Source organism: Ranitomeya variabilis, chromosome 5, assembly GCF_051348905.1.
Source record: "Ranitomeya variabilis isolate aRanVar5 chromosome 5, aRanVar5.hap1, whole genome shotgun sequence".
NCBI classification, from domain to species: Eukaryota; Metazoa; Chordata; class Amphibia; order Anura; family Dendrobatidae; genus Ranitomeya; species Ranitomeya variabilis.
The window spans coordinates 339,031,966-339,050,349 of NC_135236.1; the positions used below are offsets into that span (position 1 = coordinate 339,031,966).

The following is an 18,384-nucleotide window of genomic DNA, read 5'->3' on the forward strand; positions in this document are numbered from 1 at the left end:
GGTTCAGCACCGCCAGCTGTTCCCCTGCTGTGTAGCCGGCAACGTGTCCTGCAACAGCCACGCAGACACAACAGACCCAAAGCTGCCGCCAGTGCAGGCTTCGGCCTACACTCTGCTCCCCCTGCTCCTCCTGCTGACACTGGGCTCTAACACCGCCAGTTGGGGCCCAGATGTGCTAGATGCACAGAGAAAAACACCAGCCAATGTGTCAGTGGGGTTCAGCACCGCCAGCTGTTCCCCTGCTGTGTAGCCGGCAACGTGTCCTGCAAATGCCACGCAGACACAAGAACTGAAATTGAAGGGAACCTGTCCCCCCTCCCCCAGGTGTTTGTATGTTTTACAGCCACCTTGTACAGCAGTAATGCTGCATGTGTGCAAGGTGGCTCATAAACTTATTCTCCTTGCACACGTGGAACAGAACACGTCTACAATGTATCCCCTGAGACCATTAAAACGTCCCTGAGGTGTGACTTTCCTTTGTAATGACACGCAACAACCCCCTTGGTAGCACAGCCCTTCTTCTGACATCATTGTTTGGCTGGCTGCGCCTCTGCGGCCGCCCTGCCCGACACAACGCCCCTCGGTGTCTTATTTATTTTGACTGCGAGAGTGTGATTGACGGGCATGAGCAGTGCATATCTTCACCAGGCTGTCACTCAGCTCCTTCCGCCTTCTTCAGATGGTGCAGCTTCATGGCCGCGGCATGCGATAAGGGATCAGCTGACGCCGCACAGTCTGTAGCAGGTGTAAGGACACGAGCGAGAGGCGAACATATGTACTGCGCCAGGCCATGAATCCCAGCCCCGCAGTGTGAAACACTGTAAAGACACTGCGGGGCTGGGATTCATGGGCATCGCGAACCGCACCAGCCGACATGAAATGATGTCAGAAGACGGGCAGCGCATGGCCAAGGGATAACGCAACAACGCAGACTCCTGTACAGCAAAATGCGATGCTCAGGAGGCCGCGCCAAGCACCAAGTTGGTTTTTTTGCCAGCTGTGCTGCGTCTCAGTACAAAGGGAACTCCCGCCTCCAAGACAGATTGACTCTATAAGGGCCAAAATGTTGTACGTGTTTCATTCAGCTTGTGCAAGGAACAAAATTAAAAGAGCAACCTTTGACTTGTGCAGCACTACTGCTGCATAAGGCGTGGCTCTTCTACTTTGTAACACCTGAGGGGGGGTTAAAGGTTACCTTTAAAATTGGTTCAATTAGGCTTCGGCATACACTCTGCTCCCCCTGCAGAGCCTGGGCTCTAACACCGCCAGTTGGGGCCCGGTACTGCTAGCTACACAGAGAAAAACACCAGCCAATGTGTCAGTGGGGTTCAGCAACGCCAGCTGTTCCCCTGCTGTGTAGCCGGCAACGTGTCCTGCAACAGCCACGCAGACACAAAGCTGCCGCCAGTGCAGGCTTCGGCCTACACTCTGCTCCCTCTCCTCCTGCTGACCCTGGGCTCTAACACCGCCAGTTGGGGCCCGGTACTGCTAGCTGCACAGAGAAAAACACCAGCCAATGTGTCAGTGGGGTTCAGCACCGCCAGCTGTTCCCCTGCTGTGTAGCCGGCAACGTGTCCTGCAAATGCCACGCAGACACAAGAACTGAAATTGAAGGGAACCTGTCCCCCTCCCCCAGGTGTTTGTATGTTTTACAGCCACCTTGTACAGCAGTAATGCTGCATGTGTGCAAGGTGGCTCATAAACTTATTCTCCTTGCACACGTGGAACAGAACACGTCTACAATGTGTCCCCTGAGACCATTAAAACGTCCCTGAGGTGTGACTTTCCTTTGTAATGACACGCAACAACCCCCTTGGTAGCACAGCCCTTCTTCTGACATCATTGTTTGGCTGGCTGTGCCTCTGCGGCCGCCCTGCCCGACACAACGCCCCTCGGTGTCTTATTTATTTTGACTGCGAGGGTGTGATTGACGGGCATGAGCAGTGCATATCTTCGCCAGGCTGTCACTCAGCTCCTTCCGCCTTCTTCAGACGGTGCGGCTTCATGGCCGCGGCATGCGATAAGGGATCAGCTGACGCCGCACAGTCTGTAGCAGGTGTAAGGACACGAGCGAGAGGCGAACATATGTACTGCGCCAGGCCATGAATCCCAGCCCCGCAGTGTGAAACACTGTAAAGACACTGCGGGGCTGGGATTCATGGGCATCGCGAACCGCACCAGCCGACATGAAATGATGTCAGAAGACGGGCAGCGCATGGCCAAGGGATAACGCAACAATGCAGACTCCTGTACAGCAAAATGCGATGCTCAGGAGGCCGCGCCAAGCACCAAGTTGGTTTTTTTGCCAGCTGTGCTGCGTCTCATTACAAAGGGAACTCCCGCCTCCAAGACAGATTAACTCTATAAGGGCCAAAATGTTGTACGTGTTTCATTCAGCTTGTGCAAGGAACAAAATTAAAAGAGCAACCTTTGACTTGTGCAGCACTACTGCTGCATAAGGCGTGGCTCTTCTACTTTGTAACACCTGAGGGGGGGGTTAAAGGTTACCTTTAAAATTGGTTCAATTAGGCTTCGGCCTACACTCTGCTCCCCCTGCAGAGCCTGGGCTCTAACACCGCCAGTTGGAGCCCGGTACTGCTAGCTGCACAGAGAAAAACACCAGCCAATGTGTCAGTGGGGTTCAGCAACACCAGCTGTTCCCCTGCTGTGTAGCCGGCAACGTGTCCTGCAACAGCCACGCAGACACAACAGACCCAAAGCTGCCGCCTTTGCTCCAACACCGCTAGTTGGGGCTCTAGGAAGACAAGCTTGAATAGGTCCCCATCCTGGTTCCAGCACCGTCAGCTGGTTCCGGGCAGAGCCTTTGGCTTAGGTGCCTCCCTCTGGGTATCTGAGTTCCACCAACGTCAGGTGGTCCTTGGTAGTGCTTTCAGCACGGGTACCTCCTGCTTAGTAACTGGGTTCCAGTAACGTCAGCTGGTCTTCGGTAGTTCCATTGGCTCTTGGACCTTCGGCTACCCATCCGGGTTCCAGTACCGTCAGCTGGTTCTCGGCAGTGTCTTTTGCTCTTGTACCTTCTGCTCCCCATCCTGGTTCCAGTACCGTCAGCTGGTTCCGGGCAGAGCCTTTGGCTTAGGTGCCTCCCTCTGGGTATCTGAGTTCCACCAACGTCAGGTGGTCCTTGGTAGTGCTTTCAGCACGGGTACCTCCTGCTTAGTAACCGGGTTCCAGTAACGTCAGCTGGTCCTCGGTAGTTCCATTGGCTCTTGGACCTTCGGCTACCCATCCGGGTTCCAGTACCGTCAGCTGGTTCTCGGCAGTGTCTTTTGCTCTTGTACCTTCTGCTCCCCATCCTGGTTCCAGTACCGTCAGCTGGTTCCGGGCAGAGCCTTTGGCTTAGGTGCCTCCCTCTGGGTATCTGAGTTCCACCAACGTCAGGTGGTCCTTGGTAGTGCTTTCAGCACGGGTACCTCCTGCTTAGTAACCGGGTTCCAGTAACGTCAGCTGGTCCTCGGTAGTTCCATTGGCTCTTGGACCTTCGGGTAGCCATCCGAGTTCCAGTTCCATCAGCTGTTTCTCGGCATTTTCTCAGCCTACTTGTACCTTCTGCTACATTTCCAAGTTCAAGACCCTAAAGACGACGACGACACCAGAGACGACAACCACTGAGATGACGACGACCCTGGAGACGATGACCCTGAAGACCACCCCGATGACGACGACCCCGGAAACAACGACCCTGGAGACGACGACGACCTGGAAGACCGAGAAGCAGAAGAACAAGAGGCTGCAGAACAAAGAGCAGAAGAACATTAAGCATAAGACTAAATATCAGAGCAAAAGATATTATCTAAATTATAAGCAGAAGAAGACTAAGCAGTGTATGGGGGTGAGTCCGTTCCTCCTCGTGGTGCCCCTGGATAAAGCCTGATGATGCAGGCCAAACTGAACGCTGACAAATGTAACTGTTTTGTGACAGGCAGAACGGAAGGTGTAATCTTCAAACTTTTATAGATAACAACTACGGGAATGCCTGTCACAAATAAGAATATGATGAAGAAGTTGAATATGAAGAAGATAATAGTAAAATAAAAAGAATATGAACAATGTAACAAAAAAAATAATAGGTAGAAGATGAAGAAGAAGATGAATAAGGTGAAGAAGTTGATGTCAAAGAAGCTGATGATGAGGATAATGAAGAAGAAAGTGTGGGAGAAGTAAAAAAGAAGGTGAAGGGCGTGGAAGTAGTGAAACATCAATATCTGACAAAATAAAAAAAAAAATAACATAGTCAAAATCTTTCTAACGCCGAACGTCATAAAAAACAAAACAAAATCCTGCTATTCTATTAGATTGGGCTAAACCTCTGTGCCTTTAATGTCTCCGCCATGTCCCCCAATACATCCTACATTATTCTTAGTTGTTTTCCTTCATGTAGAATGAACCTACAAGTTAAGAAAGGGTTTATTTTAATTCCGATATTTTCGTCCCATTGACTTGCATTGGGATCGGGTATCGGTATCGGATTAGATCCGATACTTTGACGGTATCGGCCGATACTTTCCGATACCGATACTTTCCGATATCGGAAGGTATCGCTCAACACTATGGATAACACTCAGACAAAAAAAAATGGCCTTGTGACCATAGCTTTAGAATAGTTGGAGGCCCTGGTCATTTATTATCAGATTTGATCTATTTTTTATTTTTGTATATGCTGAAATTGTTGAGCTGTTAATACCCTACAAAAAAGGGTAACTTTTTCAAGAAACTAGAATTAAGGATTTCCAGGTTATGGTAGTAGCTAAAAATTTGAGTTTACAACTGATTTGCCATTTCTATAAAGTTCATGTATATTTTCTCAGACTCTCCATCTATAGCTGTAGCAATTACCGGACTTTTACTGACTAAACCTTTTCCGCACTGAGTGTAAAATTACAAGTGAATGTCATCCATTTGTCTATAAGAATTCTCATTCCCTTTGCTTTAATCCTCAGGCAGTGGTTGCTACAGGGATTTCATATGGAGTTAACTTGGAGGAGACTTATAATGCTGCCATTGTGAAGAATGTACCAAGTGGGTAAGTAAAAATCTTATGTCCTGTTCTCTTCTACATCATGGTTGGAAACCACAACATAGCGCTTGAGTCAAGAAAAGATGGTCATCACCAGCAGGTCCATTGGGTTTTGCTAAGGTATCTGCTGTTTTGATCTAAACTGCAACAGGGGCTCTGACTCACATGTGAATGAAACGCCCGCCAGGGCTGTGGAGTACTCGGTACTGGGTCCAGTACTTAAAGGGATGTGTCACGGCGGCGGTGACCCGGTCCTTGGCCCTGTGCACCCATGTTACAAAAAAGGTCTTTAAAGGGGTTTTTTAAATAAAGTTTGTGACGCCACCTGTGGTATTCGGTCAGAGGTGACCAACGCTGCTAAAAGGGGTCCTCTTGGTTGATGTTATGGCAGCCACATGGTATAACTTCCCACAGGTGAAGTAGGTCCCCAGGGATCCCGGTGAATAGATGGAAGATGGTGAGTGGTGCAGTAAAGAACGAAGGGCGCAGTTGTGCAGTCTTTTTACCTGGTTTACTGATGGTAGCAGGCAGCCACAGTCCAGGGCACCAGATCGCAGGTACAGGCAGGGTCTGGCTGGCTTGGAAGTGAGTTCAGAGTCCAGCTTTACCAGGTGGAGTTAAAAGCCTTCCTTCTAGCGCTGTGTTGTTGTAGTCCCTTACTGCCTATGGATTCTTAGCAAGGTCCTCTCAGTTATCTCTGTACTTTAGTGAAGTGGGACACAAACCCGTATGACAGGTGACTCGAGCTTTTTTACAGGGTCTCTCTCATGACCCGGGCTCTATGTGTCACTGTGTCTCCTGGGTATTAGGGCGGACAGGTTATGTGTAGTCTAGCTGTCCTACTGGTTTCTGCTGTGCCTCCTAGAGTATGACACAACCTTGGTCTTCCGGTTACCGGTGTCTGCGCCCTATCAGGGAGGTAGCCCAGTCGCTGCTATTCTCCCTTGTTGTCACTCTCCTGTCCTTCGCTCTCTGGCACGTTAGCTAAAAGATGTTATTCCTTCTGTATCTCGCAATCTAGGAGCTACAGCACTTCAGGCTGTACGGCCTCTCCCTAGTCCTTCTGCCTCAGACTGCTCCAGTCTGCTGTCTGGCACCAACTGACCAACTCTTCCTAACTGCCTAGCAACTCCTAGAAACTAAGGCTGGGTTCACACTACATTATGGGCGTCCGTTAGACGGACTACGTTACACAGCGGCATAACGCAGTGTAACGTAGTCTGTTTAACGTCGCCATTGACTCCAATGTCGGACGCATCACTAGCGCCCACCCACAAAGGGCGTGTGCTAGGGATGTGCCGTCATTGAGTGACGGACCCTGAGACGCGGGCTGCAGCGTTTCCAGGTCCGGCACTGCTAGCGCAGATAGAGCTAACAGATGCTCTATCTGCGCTAGCGTGCTGCCATACCGGCACTTACGTTTACAGCAGCCCTTTACCGTATGTGTTGAATGGGCTGCTGTAAACGTAATGTGAACCCAGCCTTACTCCTCCTCCCGACCAGAGAGAGCAGCTCCCCTGAAGTCGGGTGTAGAGCTCCCCCTTCTGGCCTGGAGTCAGAACGGTGTTGTATGTGCTAATTACCTGTTAAAAGGAATCTTCCATCGCTTCCAAGCGTGACATCACTCTCCCCGTGAGGAAAGCAATGCCACTGTGACAACCAGGACCCTGGGGTGTCACATGAACATAGCCTGATAAAGCACATTGCAGATTTATTTCTATTTCTCAAATACCAAGTCAGTTATTGTGTCATATGAAGGCATAATCATAGAGTAGTATAGTATGAAACACTTTTATATGGCAGCTATGAAAATACCCGTCATTACAGTAACCCGGTAAAATAAAATTAAACTACTGACAGAGAAATACTGAGCTCCCTGCCGTATTTCTCACTTAATTAGCTAAATTAGGTTACTTGTATATTTCTCATTGTGATTTTCATGCATTTTTCTTGCAATTTTTTTCAGTTGTGGTTCTGTCTTTTTTGGGGGGTATATATCATGTTTTAAATAAAACTGCTTAGTTTTGGAAATGTCTTACACAAAAAAACAAAACAAAATGCAGAATGTGGATGAGATTAAGTTACAAGTCATCCACAGATTTAACAGGTAGAAAATCCACGCCAAATAAGATACGAGTGAATCTTAGCCCCAGGCTGGGTTTAGACAAGTATATGAAGAATCGTCAGATTACCCTCCAGAATACGTGGACGATTTTCATTCATATTTTTATCCACTTGCTATCCATGTGTCCATGTAGTAGGTTCATGTGACATCCGATTTTTAGACATCAACAATTTAAAATGTACGTATCAAATACGGTTTCAATAGGATAATAATGGCAATATATCAGTAAAAATCGGATGCTATGTATGGGATGTATGGAATCCAATATTTTTTGCGCACCCATAGACTTGAATGGGTGAGTGTTGCCCAATATACATGCAAGTTTCGTTTTTTTCTCACTCATACCCTTTCTCCAAGTGAAGGAAACTCATCTGTCCTTCAAACCGCACGTCCAAACTCTTGCCACCTCCTGTCGCCTCCAACTCAAAAATATTGCCAAAATCCGTCCCTTCCTCAGCCCACAATCTACTAAAACTCTTGTGCATGCCCTCATCATCTCCAGCATCGATTACTGCAACACCCTCCTCTATGGCCTCCCTGCTAACTCTCTTGCACCACTCCAGTCTGTCCTCAACTCTGCTGCCCGGCTAATCCACGTTTCTCCACGCTACTCTCCTGTTTCTCCCTTCTGCAAATCCCTCCACTGGCTCCCAATTCCCCAACAAATCCAGTTCAAACTACTAACACTGATCTACAAAGCCATACACAACATGTCCCCTCCCTATATCTCTGAACTAATCTCCCAATATCTTCCCTCACGTAATCTTCAATCCTCCCAAGACCTTCTACTCTCCTCCACACTTATTCGTTCCTCACACAACCGCCTTCAAGATTTCCCCTGAATATCCCCTATCCTCTGGAACTCCACGCCTCAACACATCCGATTATCCACCACCCTCGGATCCGTCAGATGGAACCTGAAAACCCATCTCTTCAGGAAAGCCTACAGCCTGTAAAAACCATTCTGCCACACCCGTTCTGCCACCTCACCACCACCCGAGCTGCCGCCTCACCAACCACCCGAGCTGCCGCCTCACCAACCACCCGAGTTGCCACATCACCAACCGCCAGTGCTGCCGCATCACCAACCGCCAGTGTTGCCGCATCACCAACCGCCAGTGCTGCCGCATCACCAACTGCCAGAGTTGCCGCGTCACCAACCACCAGAGCTGCCGCATCACCAACCGCCAGAGCTGCCGCCTCACCAACCGCCAGAGCTGCCGCCTCACCACTGCCAGAGCTGCCGCTCCCCCGACCTTCTGTCTCCTCCCCACGACGAAAACTAAATCTCCGAGTACTTACAAATATTCGGAGATCACCCGAGCATGCTCGGGAAATCGCAAGCAAAGAGTATACTCACTCATCACTAGTCGGCACACATCTGATCGAGGCCTTAAAATGTCCCTTTGTTTCCGTTTGTTTTTCTATAAAATCTTGTAGTTTCTACTCATCATTACACATGTAGAAAAGGGGAAATAGTGTGTAGACAGTCATATAATGGAACTCTAAGGCTACGTTTCCACAATGAGCTCTTGGTGCTTTTTGACACTGTATTTTTGCTGCATCAAAAAGTAACATCTTACAGTTCCAGCAAAGTGGATGAGATTTATAGAAATCTCATATTCTCTATGCTTATTTTTAAAGTATTATAAACTGACCTGCGATGTGTGTTTCAAATTTGCAGCATGTAAATTTCTCTAGCGGGTACGACAAATTTTCCCTACAGACTTGCATTAGATGTGGAAACTCCTGAGATAAAAAATGCACATGCGTTTTTATGTGTCAGTGTGGTAGAAAAGCATCAAAGACTCAAGTAATCCACACCTAAATCTATCAATCAAGTTTTGTCAAAGCCAAATAGCAGCAATTACAAAAAAGCAACTTTATTTAAAGCATAACAAGACCAAAAAGAGACAAAAAAACGCAAAGTCAAAAACGCATTAAAAATGCATGTTAAAAAACCCACACAAAAACGTAATGAAAAACCGCAAGTCACCTAATTTTAGTCTAGTTTCACACTTGCGTTCGGCAGGGCTGCAGATGGCAGCCTTCTTCCTCCGTTAAGCCCCTCCCACTGCTGCACCTTTCCCTTCAGCTCTGCCTACGTCTGCATGCATCCTGTTTACCTTATCTTTAACATTGGGTACGCAGGCCATGCGGATGTATGCGGATGCCTCAGCATGCACCGTTTTGACGCTGCACTGACCACAACAAAATGCAACATGTTGCATTCGATGCAGTTCAGCACAGCGTCAAAATGACGCATACGGAGGCATCCGCATATGAGTTGCCCGCCAGGGACGTGGGGTACTCGGTACCGGGTCCTGCGGTTCACAGGGGGATGTCACGGTGGCTGTGACCCGGTCCGTGGCCCTGGGCGCCCATGTAAAAGGGAAAGGTCTTTAAAGGGAATAAAGTTTATGCTCGTGACGCCACCTGTGGTATTCGGTCAAGGTGACCGACGCTGCTTTAAGGGGTCCTCTGGGGTGATGTTATGGCAGCTAGATTGTATAACTTCCCACAGGTGAAGTATGTCCCCAGGGCTTCCCAGTGTGTAGATGGTAGAATGGTGAGAGGTGCAGTAAGGAACGAGGACACAGGTTTGCAGTCTTTTTACCTCATTTACTGAAGACTTCAGCAGCCACAGTCCAGGGCACTGGATCACAGGGCAGGTAGGGTCTGGACGGTTTGGAGGCAAGTCCAGAGTCCCCTTATCCAGGTGAAAAATAGAAGCCTTCCTTTGTGCTGTAGTGGTGTAGTCCCTTACTGCTAGAAGCTTCACATAAGGTCCTCACAGATGTTATCTCTTTCTCTCTGTCCCCCAGATAGGATAGGACATAACCTGTATGACTGGTGACTTGAGCCTGTTTATGGGTCTCTTAGATGGCTCTGAAGGGTGTCACCATGCCCCCTGGGTGTTGGGTCAGACAGGGAACTTGAAGTTCAGCTGTCCTGCCGGTCTCTGATGTAAGGCGTGGAGGTCTTTACAACCTCGGTGTTCCGGCTACCGGAATTCTGCGCCTCAGAAGGAGGCAGCCTGCTCGGGGCTGGTCTCCCTCTGGTATCCTCTCCTGTGCTTCCTCTCCTGCATGCTCACTGCAATCAATTCGGCTTTCTAAATGTCTCTTTCCAGGAGCTGTAGCACTGTGGCATACACAGCTCCGTAAACCCTCCGTCCTCCTCAGACTGCTGTCTGGAACTCACTAACTTTCCCCACAGACTACCAGTTATATATATATGGGGAGTCACCTATTAAATAGGATCAAAAGCTCCCCCTGGTGGCCTGGAGTGTGAATGTGTTGCATGTTTGTGGTACCTGGTTACTGTTATCCTTTCTTGCCTCCAAACGTAGCATCACTCTTCCCGTTAGGAAAGCGACATTACTGTGATGACCAGGACCCTGGGGCACCACACATACATCTGCATGGCCTGCGTACCCAATGTTAAAGATAGGGGATCCAGGACGCATGCAGACATATGCGGGGCTGAAGGAAAAGGTGTGGCAGTGGGCGGGGCTTAACAGAGGAAGAAGGCTGCCCTCTGCAGCCCTTCCAAACACTAGTGTGAAACCAGCCTAAATAATGCAGGCGCAGAAATTCTGCAACATCAAAAACAAACCAAAAGCTCATCATGAGAGCGTAACCTTAAGCTTTTTCAAGTGTTCCAGGACAAATAGTTGGACTGTTGCAGAAGGAACAATTCATTTATCATTCAGTACATTATAGCAGGACCGGTTATTATTACACAGGGTGAAAAATCTTGAAATATTTGATAACAAAAGTATTTTATATTAAATCTAAATAATTTCTGAATGAAATTTTTTTTTCTGTATTTGAAAATTAAGCTTCCTACCACCCGTGGCACCAGACGTCAATCTCTTTTCACAATTGTTTGTGCCAGCTTTCTCCATTGGGATTTTAGGATACGCCCTGGCTGTTTCTTTGGGAAAAGTTTATGCTACAAAGTATAACTATGAGATCGATGGAAATCAGGTAAAGTATAATAATAATGTAATTGTAGTTATTTACTAAGACAATGAACATTACAATTACACTATATACAATCAGTAGTACAGCACTATAGTAACATGCACCACTTAAAATATAAAATATCTAAAATATATTTGTAATGAAAGTGGAGAAGAGAGAGCATAATATATCAAAAAGTAGTGTATAAATATATTACATTACTTTGTTTTTACAGGAATTCATTGCATTTGGAGTCAGTAATATATTCAGTGGTTGTTTCTCTTGCTTTTGTGCTTCTACCGCCCTTTCACGTACTGCGGTGCAAGAAAGTACTGGAGGGAAAACCCAGGTGAGAATACTAACACATAGATCCTTATTCATTACTTCTAATTTAATGAAGTTACTTTTTGTTTATCTTGTGGTATTTACTGGTGTTTCACCAAATTCTTCAAAAATGGTGCATGCAATTCCCAAATTTGGTGCAAAATCCAAAATTCTCTTTACTTTTGTCATTTATCGGTTTTTGCTTATTAGCACCAAAAGCTGTAAACATGCATCAAATTGAAGACTCCAGAAACATTACTTTATGGGTGTTGGGGGGACCTCGAGGGACATCCACAAAAAATGCAACATTTGGTATAATATGATAAACATAATAGTCCAAAAAGAACCAATCCCTTTCTCATAAGGTGGTAGGACTCCATCGAAACTAGAACATACAGACCGTAAGATTTATAAAAATATTTACTTTATTAATTTACTTCAAAAATATGATACAGAGTAATTGAAATAATGAAATGCCATGCAATTGTTTAGGTGCCTACTCTCCATTTTTTCAACCTATTGATCTGGGATGTGTTTTGGTTTCTTCTTTTTTTTTTATTTTTTCACGATGTGCATCTATTGAAAGCTTATGTGTTTTGTGTATATTTAATAATCTGGAGTTGGGTTCCCTCTTGGCTGGAGGCACCCCTTTTAGAAATGACTCTGTATCATATTTTTGAAGTATATTAATAAAGTAAATGTTTTAATAAACACTTTCTTTTTCTGTTAAAACACTTCTTGATCCTCAAAAATTCCAACATTATAAAGGTCGGTATGTTCTAACATATAAGTAGCGTTTTATTAATCTGTCTAAACCATCTAGATTAGCAAAGTTGTCGAGGAAAAGAACACATGTGCACTATTGCTCCATTTAATACTGCTCCTACTGATGGAGGTCATTAGACCAGACCTGACCTTAAATGACATCTCTGAATGACATGGTCTTTCACTTGGGAGGAGCTGATGGTCAGGTCTAGCTTCATGCTCTTCTGGTCTTCTCTAGTCACTGCCATTTTGAAAATAGGAATTTGAGTGCAGTCTTTGACAAAAGCTGTAGTAACAAGTGGGTAGAACGTCATAAAGATGTTGAAACTATAATACTTTTATGTTAGTAAGTGTACAAAATCATGTTCCCAACACATTTGTCAAAATAAAGACACGGTGGACAAACCCTTTAGTGCATGTTTGTGTTATCACTTGCTGCATATCATTCAGTTATGTGTATCCATGTGTTAATTAATGGTAATATCAACCTTTTTTTTTAGATTGCAGGTTTAATTACTGCTGCAGTAGTTATGATTTCCTTGCTGTCAGTTGGCACGTACCTGGAGCCCCTTCAGAAGGTACCTGATTTTTATTTTGTGGATTTACCGTATGTTTAGCCTTTTTGTTTTTTGAATATAGGTCTACATTATATTAGAAAGTCTAATTACGGTTCTGTAATTTTAAATATATCAGCACACTGTAGTACATATTCCATTTTGATATTAGAAAGGCACAACGAGGTGGAAATACTTTTTGGAATGTTTTTTAAAACAAAAAACTGAATGTACATTTGTACATTTTCTATACCGATCAAAGGGAACCTGTCATCAGAAGATATGGAGATATAAAGATATGGGGTTAATCTGCAGGTTAATAGCGTTATTAATCCCTTTACCCCCAAATCTGTTTTCATCTTCAAGATCAGGCCAAATTTTACAATTCAGACCAGTGTCATTTCATGAGGTAATAGCTCTGGAACGCTTCAAGGATCCCACTGATTCTGAGACTGTTTTTCGTGACATATTGTACTCCATGATATTGGTAAAATTTAATCGATGTAACCTGGGTTTATTTGTGAAAAAATAGAAAAGTTGGTGAAAATTTTGAAAATTTCAAACTTTGAATTTTTATGATCTGGTCTGGTCCTGGACCATGATCTGGTCCTGCTTTTTGGCTTGTCTGCCCTTTTCCCGGGCTGATCATGTCAAAGGTTAACTTTGTTCTGCCTCATTCTGGGTTCAGGTTTGCTATTTAGCTCTGTTGCATCCTGCTGGCAGTGTCAGTTATAGCTTACTCTGATTATATCCTGATTTGTCCTGCTGCGATCCCTGACTGTTCCTGTGTCTGTTTATTCTTCTTCCCCCGTTCCTACTCAGTGTTTTCCCTTTGTGTTTGGACTCTCTTGTACTTGACTCGGCTTTTTCTCAGACCTGTCTCTGTCTTTTGCGCCTGGTACTTCTGCTTCCATCTGGTATTGACCCTCTGGTGCATCTCTGACTCTGTGTTGAATTTCCCCTTTGTACTACGTTACTTTCCTGGTTTTTGACACGGTTTGTTTGACTTCTCTGTTGCCACCTGGTGGTGGCCTCGCTGCAGCGCTGCACGTCTGCTCTTGCAGGTGTTGCAGTCTTCCCTCCACTCTACTGCCATCTGGTGGAGAGTGCACCTACCTGCATAGCTGCAGCGTGACACCAGAGAGTTATGTCACATAAAATAGATAATAAATAATATTTTCCACATGTCTAATTTCATAAACACAATTTTTTTAAACATAATTTTTTTTATTAGGAAGCTATAAGGGTTAAAACTTGATCAGCGATTTCTCATTTTTTCAATAATTTACAAAACCATGTTTTTAATGATCACATTTGAAGTGACACCATTCTAAAAACTGCACCCCTCAAGGTGCTAAAAACCACATTCAAGAAATGTATTATCCCTTAGGGTGCTTCACAGGAGTTGAAGCAAAGTGGAAGGAAAAAATATGAACATTTAACTTTTTTTTTCACAAAAATGTTACTTTAGACCCATTTTCTTTATTTTCACAAGGGTAACAGAAGAAAATAGACCCCAAAATTTATAGTGTAATTTCTCCTGAGCATGACAATACCCCATATGTGGGGAAAAACCACTTTTTGGGCACACAGAAGGGCTTGGAAAGGAAGGAGTTTGACTTTCTGAATGCAAAAAAATGAGCTACAATCGAGAGAGGACACCATGTCGCGTTTGTTAGCTCCTGATGTGCCTAAAGAGTGGAAACCCCACAAGTGACCCTATTTTGGAAACTAGACCACTCAAGGAACTTATCTAGATGTGTGGTGAGCACCTTCAGCCCCCAGGTGCTTCACAGAAGTTTATAACGTGGAGCCGTGAAAATAAAAAATCTATTTTTTTCCACAAAAATGATCTTTTAGCCCCACATTTTTTTATTTTCACCCAGGTATCAGGAGAAAATGGACCCCAAAATCTGTTGTGCAATTTCTCCTGAGTACGCGGATACCCCATATGTGGAAGAAAACTACTGTTTGGGCACACGGCAAGGCTTGGAAGGGAAGGAGTGACATTTTGGAATGCAGACTTTGATGGAATGGTCTGTAGCCGTCATGTCGCGGTTGGAGAGCCCCTGATGTGCTTAAACAGTGGAAACCCCCCACAAGTGACCCCATTTTGGAACTAATCTAGTGTTTCCTGATAAGTAAATGTAGTGGCATAAGTTGTGTATAGTGCATCAGGTTGGCAAACATGAGATGTGCAGGGTATGTCAGGGTGGCATATGTGAGTTGTTTAGTGTATGTCAGGTTGGCATAATGAATTGTGTAAGTCAGAAATTAATTTAGTAGTCCATGGATGTGTGGTACAATTTGAAGTAAACTTGTATACACAGGCCAGGTTTGTCATGGCAGTTGGCGCATTGATTAGTGATGTATCCCCCTTCTGTAACACATTCGGCACCTCTTTTGGGACCTTTCTTTCTTTGTGGTTTGAAGGACCTCCACAGGGAAATGTTGGCCTTCAGTTCTGGAAGTACTGGGACCAGCTCCTTCCTGATTTCCAAAAATTAGGGACTTGATCACTACCTCCTGGAACTGAAGGTACGAAGTACCAGTTTGGTCTGCACATCGTGATAGCACATAAGCGTTGTACATTGCCATCTGTACGATGTGCACTACCAGCTTCTTGTACCACACTTTGGCTTTTCTCATGGCACTGTACGGCGGGAGGGCTTGATCAGAAAGATCAACTTCACCAATGTTCTTATTGTAACCCTGTGCACAGTCTGGTTTAGTAAGCTATGTAGAGGTACCTCGTACAGCTGTGGAGGCGTTGCCATCACCATGTGTGGTGGTCAAGAAAAGGACATCTCTCTTGTCCTTGTACTCAATTACCAGCATGTTGTCACTACATTGGGCTCTACTCTCACCCTTTCTGAGCAGCTGTGCAATTAGCATGTTAGGGAGATCTCTATGATGCTTGCGTACAGTACCGCATGCTGCGGTAGCTCGTGCTGAAGAGTGGGAGCTGGTATAAAAGTTATCTACTTAGTAGTTATTACCTTGATCCAGCAGTGGAAGCATGAACACTTTAATTCCTTACTTCACCTTCTTACTGGGCAGGTATTGCTGGAATTTGAACCTCCCCTTGAAATGTATTAGGGACTCATCCACGCAGATGTCCCTTTGTTGAATGTACATGCAGCGCCCCAGAGTCCTGGTCGTTGCAGTACTGAAGCTCTGCCGCTAAGGGGAGCTATGGTACGTCCGATGGCACTGAAGGAGTTCATATGACCAGGTATCACATACACCAATACATTTCACAGCCGGGCCTCCAGGGGGAGCTAAGGGTGCTATTTATTAGGCCACTCCTCACCGTGTGGGTAAACTGGGGGTCAGGCAGGAAGTTAGTTCAGAAAGCTGACTGGGTTGGAACCAGACAACACCTTGTGGCAGAGGGTGTTGTGGGGGAAGATTTGGTAGGGTCCCTGTCAGGTTTGGGACCCTGACAGAGGCCTGGCAACGAGAGAGAACGTCACGGGACCGTGCCTGCTCAGCATAGCGGCGGTGCCCTAAGAGAGGATCAGAAGCGAGATATATTGTGCTGAGTGAGAAACGAGATCAAAGCAAGAGGAGAATACCAGTAAGGAGTCGTGCTGTAAGACCGAGGCAACATCCTACTGAGGCGCACAACCGGCGGCCGGAACGCCGAGGAAAAATTTCTATATATAGCTTCAGGCAATACTTCAAACCAACGGCAGGACAGTCAGTCATAGGCGGGCTGTCTCACCTAAATCACCTAAGAAGACATAGGGGGCAACCTGTGGAGAGGGGCGACTCTAGGGTCCCGGAAGAGCTCCGAGCCTACCCGTCATACGGGTGCGTCCCAACCATAACACCGGGAGGGACGGATTAGCAGAACATCATCTAATCGAGTTGTGAGGGAACACGAGAAACAGACACAACAGTTGTGGGGACTATCCCGTAAGCACAGCAGGGGAGGACCACAACACATAGCGCTAGCAGGAAGGCACAGATTTCCACCTGCAAGGAGAACTCTGGAGGTGCCATTGGACCGGCCGGACTTGCGCAGCCTGGTGAACCGTATTCCGGACTGAGGACCCAGAGACCTTCAGTAAAGAGGTAAAGAGACTGCAACCTGGTGTCCTCGTTATTTACTGCACCGCACCACCACCACCATCCACATCTATTACTGTACGCCCTCAGCAGGGTCACGGACCGGGTCTAGCCACCGTGACAACCCCAGAGCAGAGACTTCGAGGCCCGGTACCGGGTACCCCTCGGCCCTGCGGCAGTGGGGGCGCTACATACACCTCAGTAAACTTGTTGCTGAAGTGCTCGATAACTGGTCGAACTATGAAAAGTCGGTCAAAGTTGGGGTCATCTCAGTGAGGACATTGTGTTTTATCATTGTAATGAGAAAACTTTTGGATTGCCTCAAATCGTTTACAGGTCATAGCCATGCGAAACAATGGAGTGTTATATAGAACATCAACACTCCAATATTGCCGAAGTTCTGACTTCTTCACTAACCCCATGTGAAGGACCAGGCCCCAAGACGTCATCATTTCTACTGCTTCTACATGGGTCCATTTAGAAAATGATGAAGGGCGGTTTCATTTTTTCACAGAATTTTTTTTTTATGAAAGCGTCCTACTTCAAATAAATCACCGAAAAAAAGAAACTATTTAACGATAGAGTAAATGACACCATAAAACTTAACATTTACTTATTATTAATAAAAAACTTTTATAAACACCATACACGACCTAAAAACATTAATGGCTGCAAACAAAGATACAGAGTGCACCGTCTCCCTAAAGGGCTCACTATCTGTGCCCTACCTTGCTGCAGAGGTTGCCACCCTATTTTCCTTCGCAATGGCGCCCCTGCTCAACGTAGGCTTGCCCTAACTATCCCTAATAGGCCCTGTCATGTGGAAAGATAGTGCAAGACGGCATTCAGCAGACCATACGTTACAGACAGTAAAAATGTATACTGGACAAAAAATGTGCAAAAAAGTGTGTTTTCAGTGTTACACACTCAATATAAATATATTGCACGTATAAATTTGGGATATAAATACACTCTTAGGGCCTGTGCAATAAGTGCATAGATAAGTTAACACTTAAAAAAATTGCACATAAGTACCGGCCTCAGCTGTGTTAGGCTATCCTGACACAGCTGAGGCCGGTACTTATGTGCAATTTTTTTAAGTGTTAACTTATCTATGCACTTATTGCACAGGCCCTAAGAGTGTATTTAAATCCCAAATTTATACGTGCAATATATTTATATTGAGTGTGTAACACTGAAAACACACTTTTTTGCACATTTTTTGTCCAGTATACATTTTTACTGTCTGTAACGTATGGTCTGCTGAATGCCGTCTTGCACTATCTTTCCACACGACAGGGCCTATTAGGGATAGTTAGGGCAAGCCTACGTTGAGCAGGGGCGCCATTGCGAAGGAAAATAGGGTGCCAACCTCTGCAGCAAGGTAGGGCACAGATAGTGAGCCCTTTAGGGAGACGGTGCACTCTGTATCTTTGTTTGCAGCCATTAATGTTTTTAAGGTCGTGTATGGTGTTTATAAAAGTTTTTTATTAATAATAAGTAAATGTTAAGTTTTATGGTGTCATTTACTCTATCGTT

At 45.6% G+C, this 18,384-nt stretch overlaps 1 protein-coding gene across 2 annotated transcripts in view; it reads left to right on the plus strand.

The window, feature by feature from the left end:
• LOC143775967 (pendrin-like) overlaps nt 1–18,384 on the plus strand; it is a 271,334-nt gene that overhangs the window by 205,323 nt on the left and 47,627 nt on the right. For both annotated transcript variants that reach the window (XM_077264781.1, XM_077264783.1), the window contains exons 8-11: nt 4,959–5,041; nt 11,005–11,152; nt 11,364–11,477; nt 12,718–12,795. In XM_077264781.1, the coding sequence (XP_077120896.1) occupies nt 4,959–5,041; nt 11,005–11,152; nt 11,364–11,477; nt 12,718–12,795 (423 nt within the window). The remainder of the gene's footprint in view (nt 1–4,958; nt 5,042–11,004; nt 11,153–11,363; nt 11,478–12,717; nt 12,796–18,384) is intronic.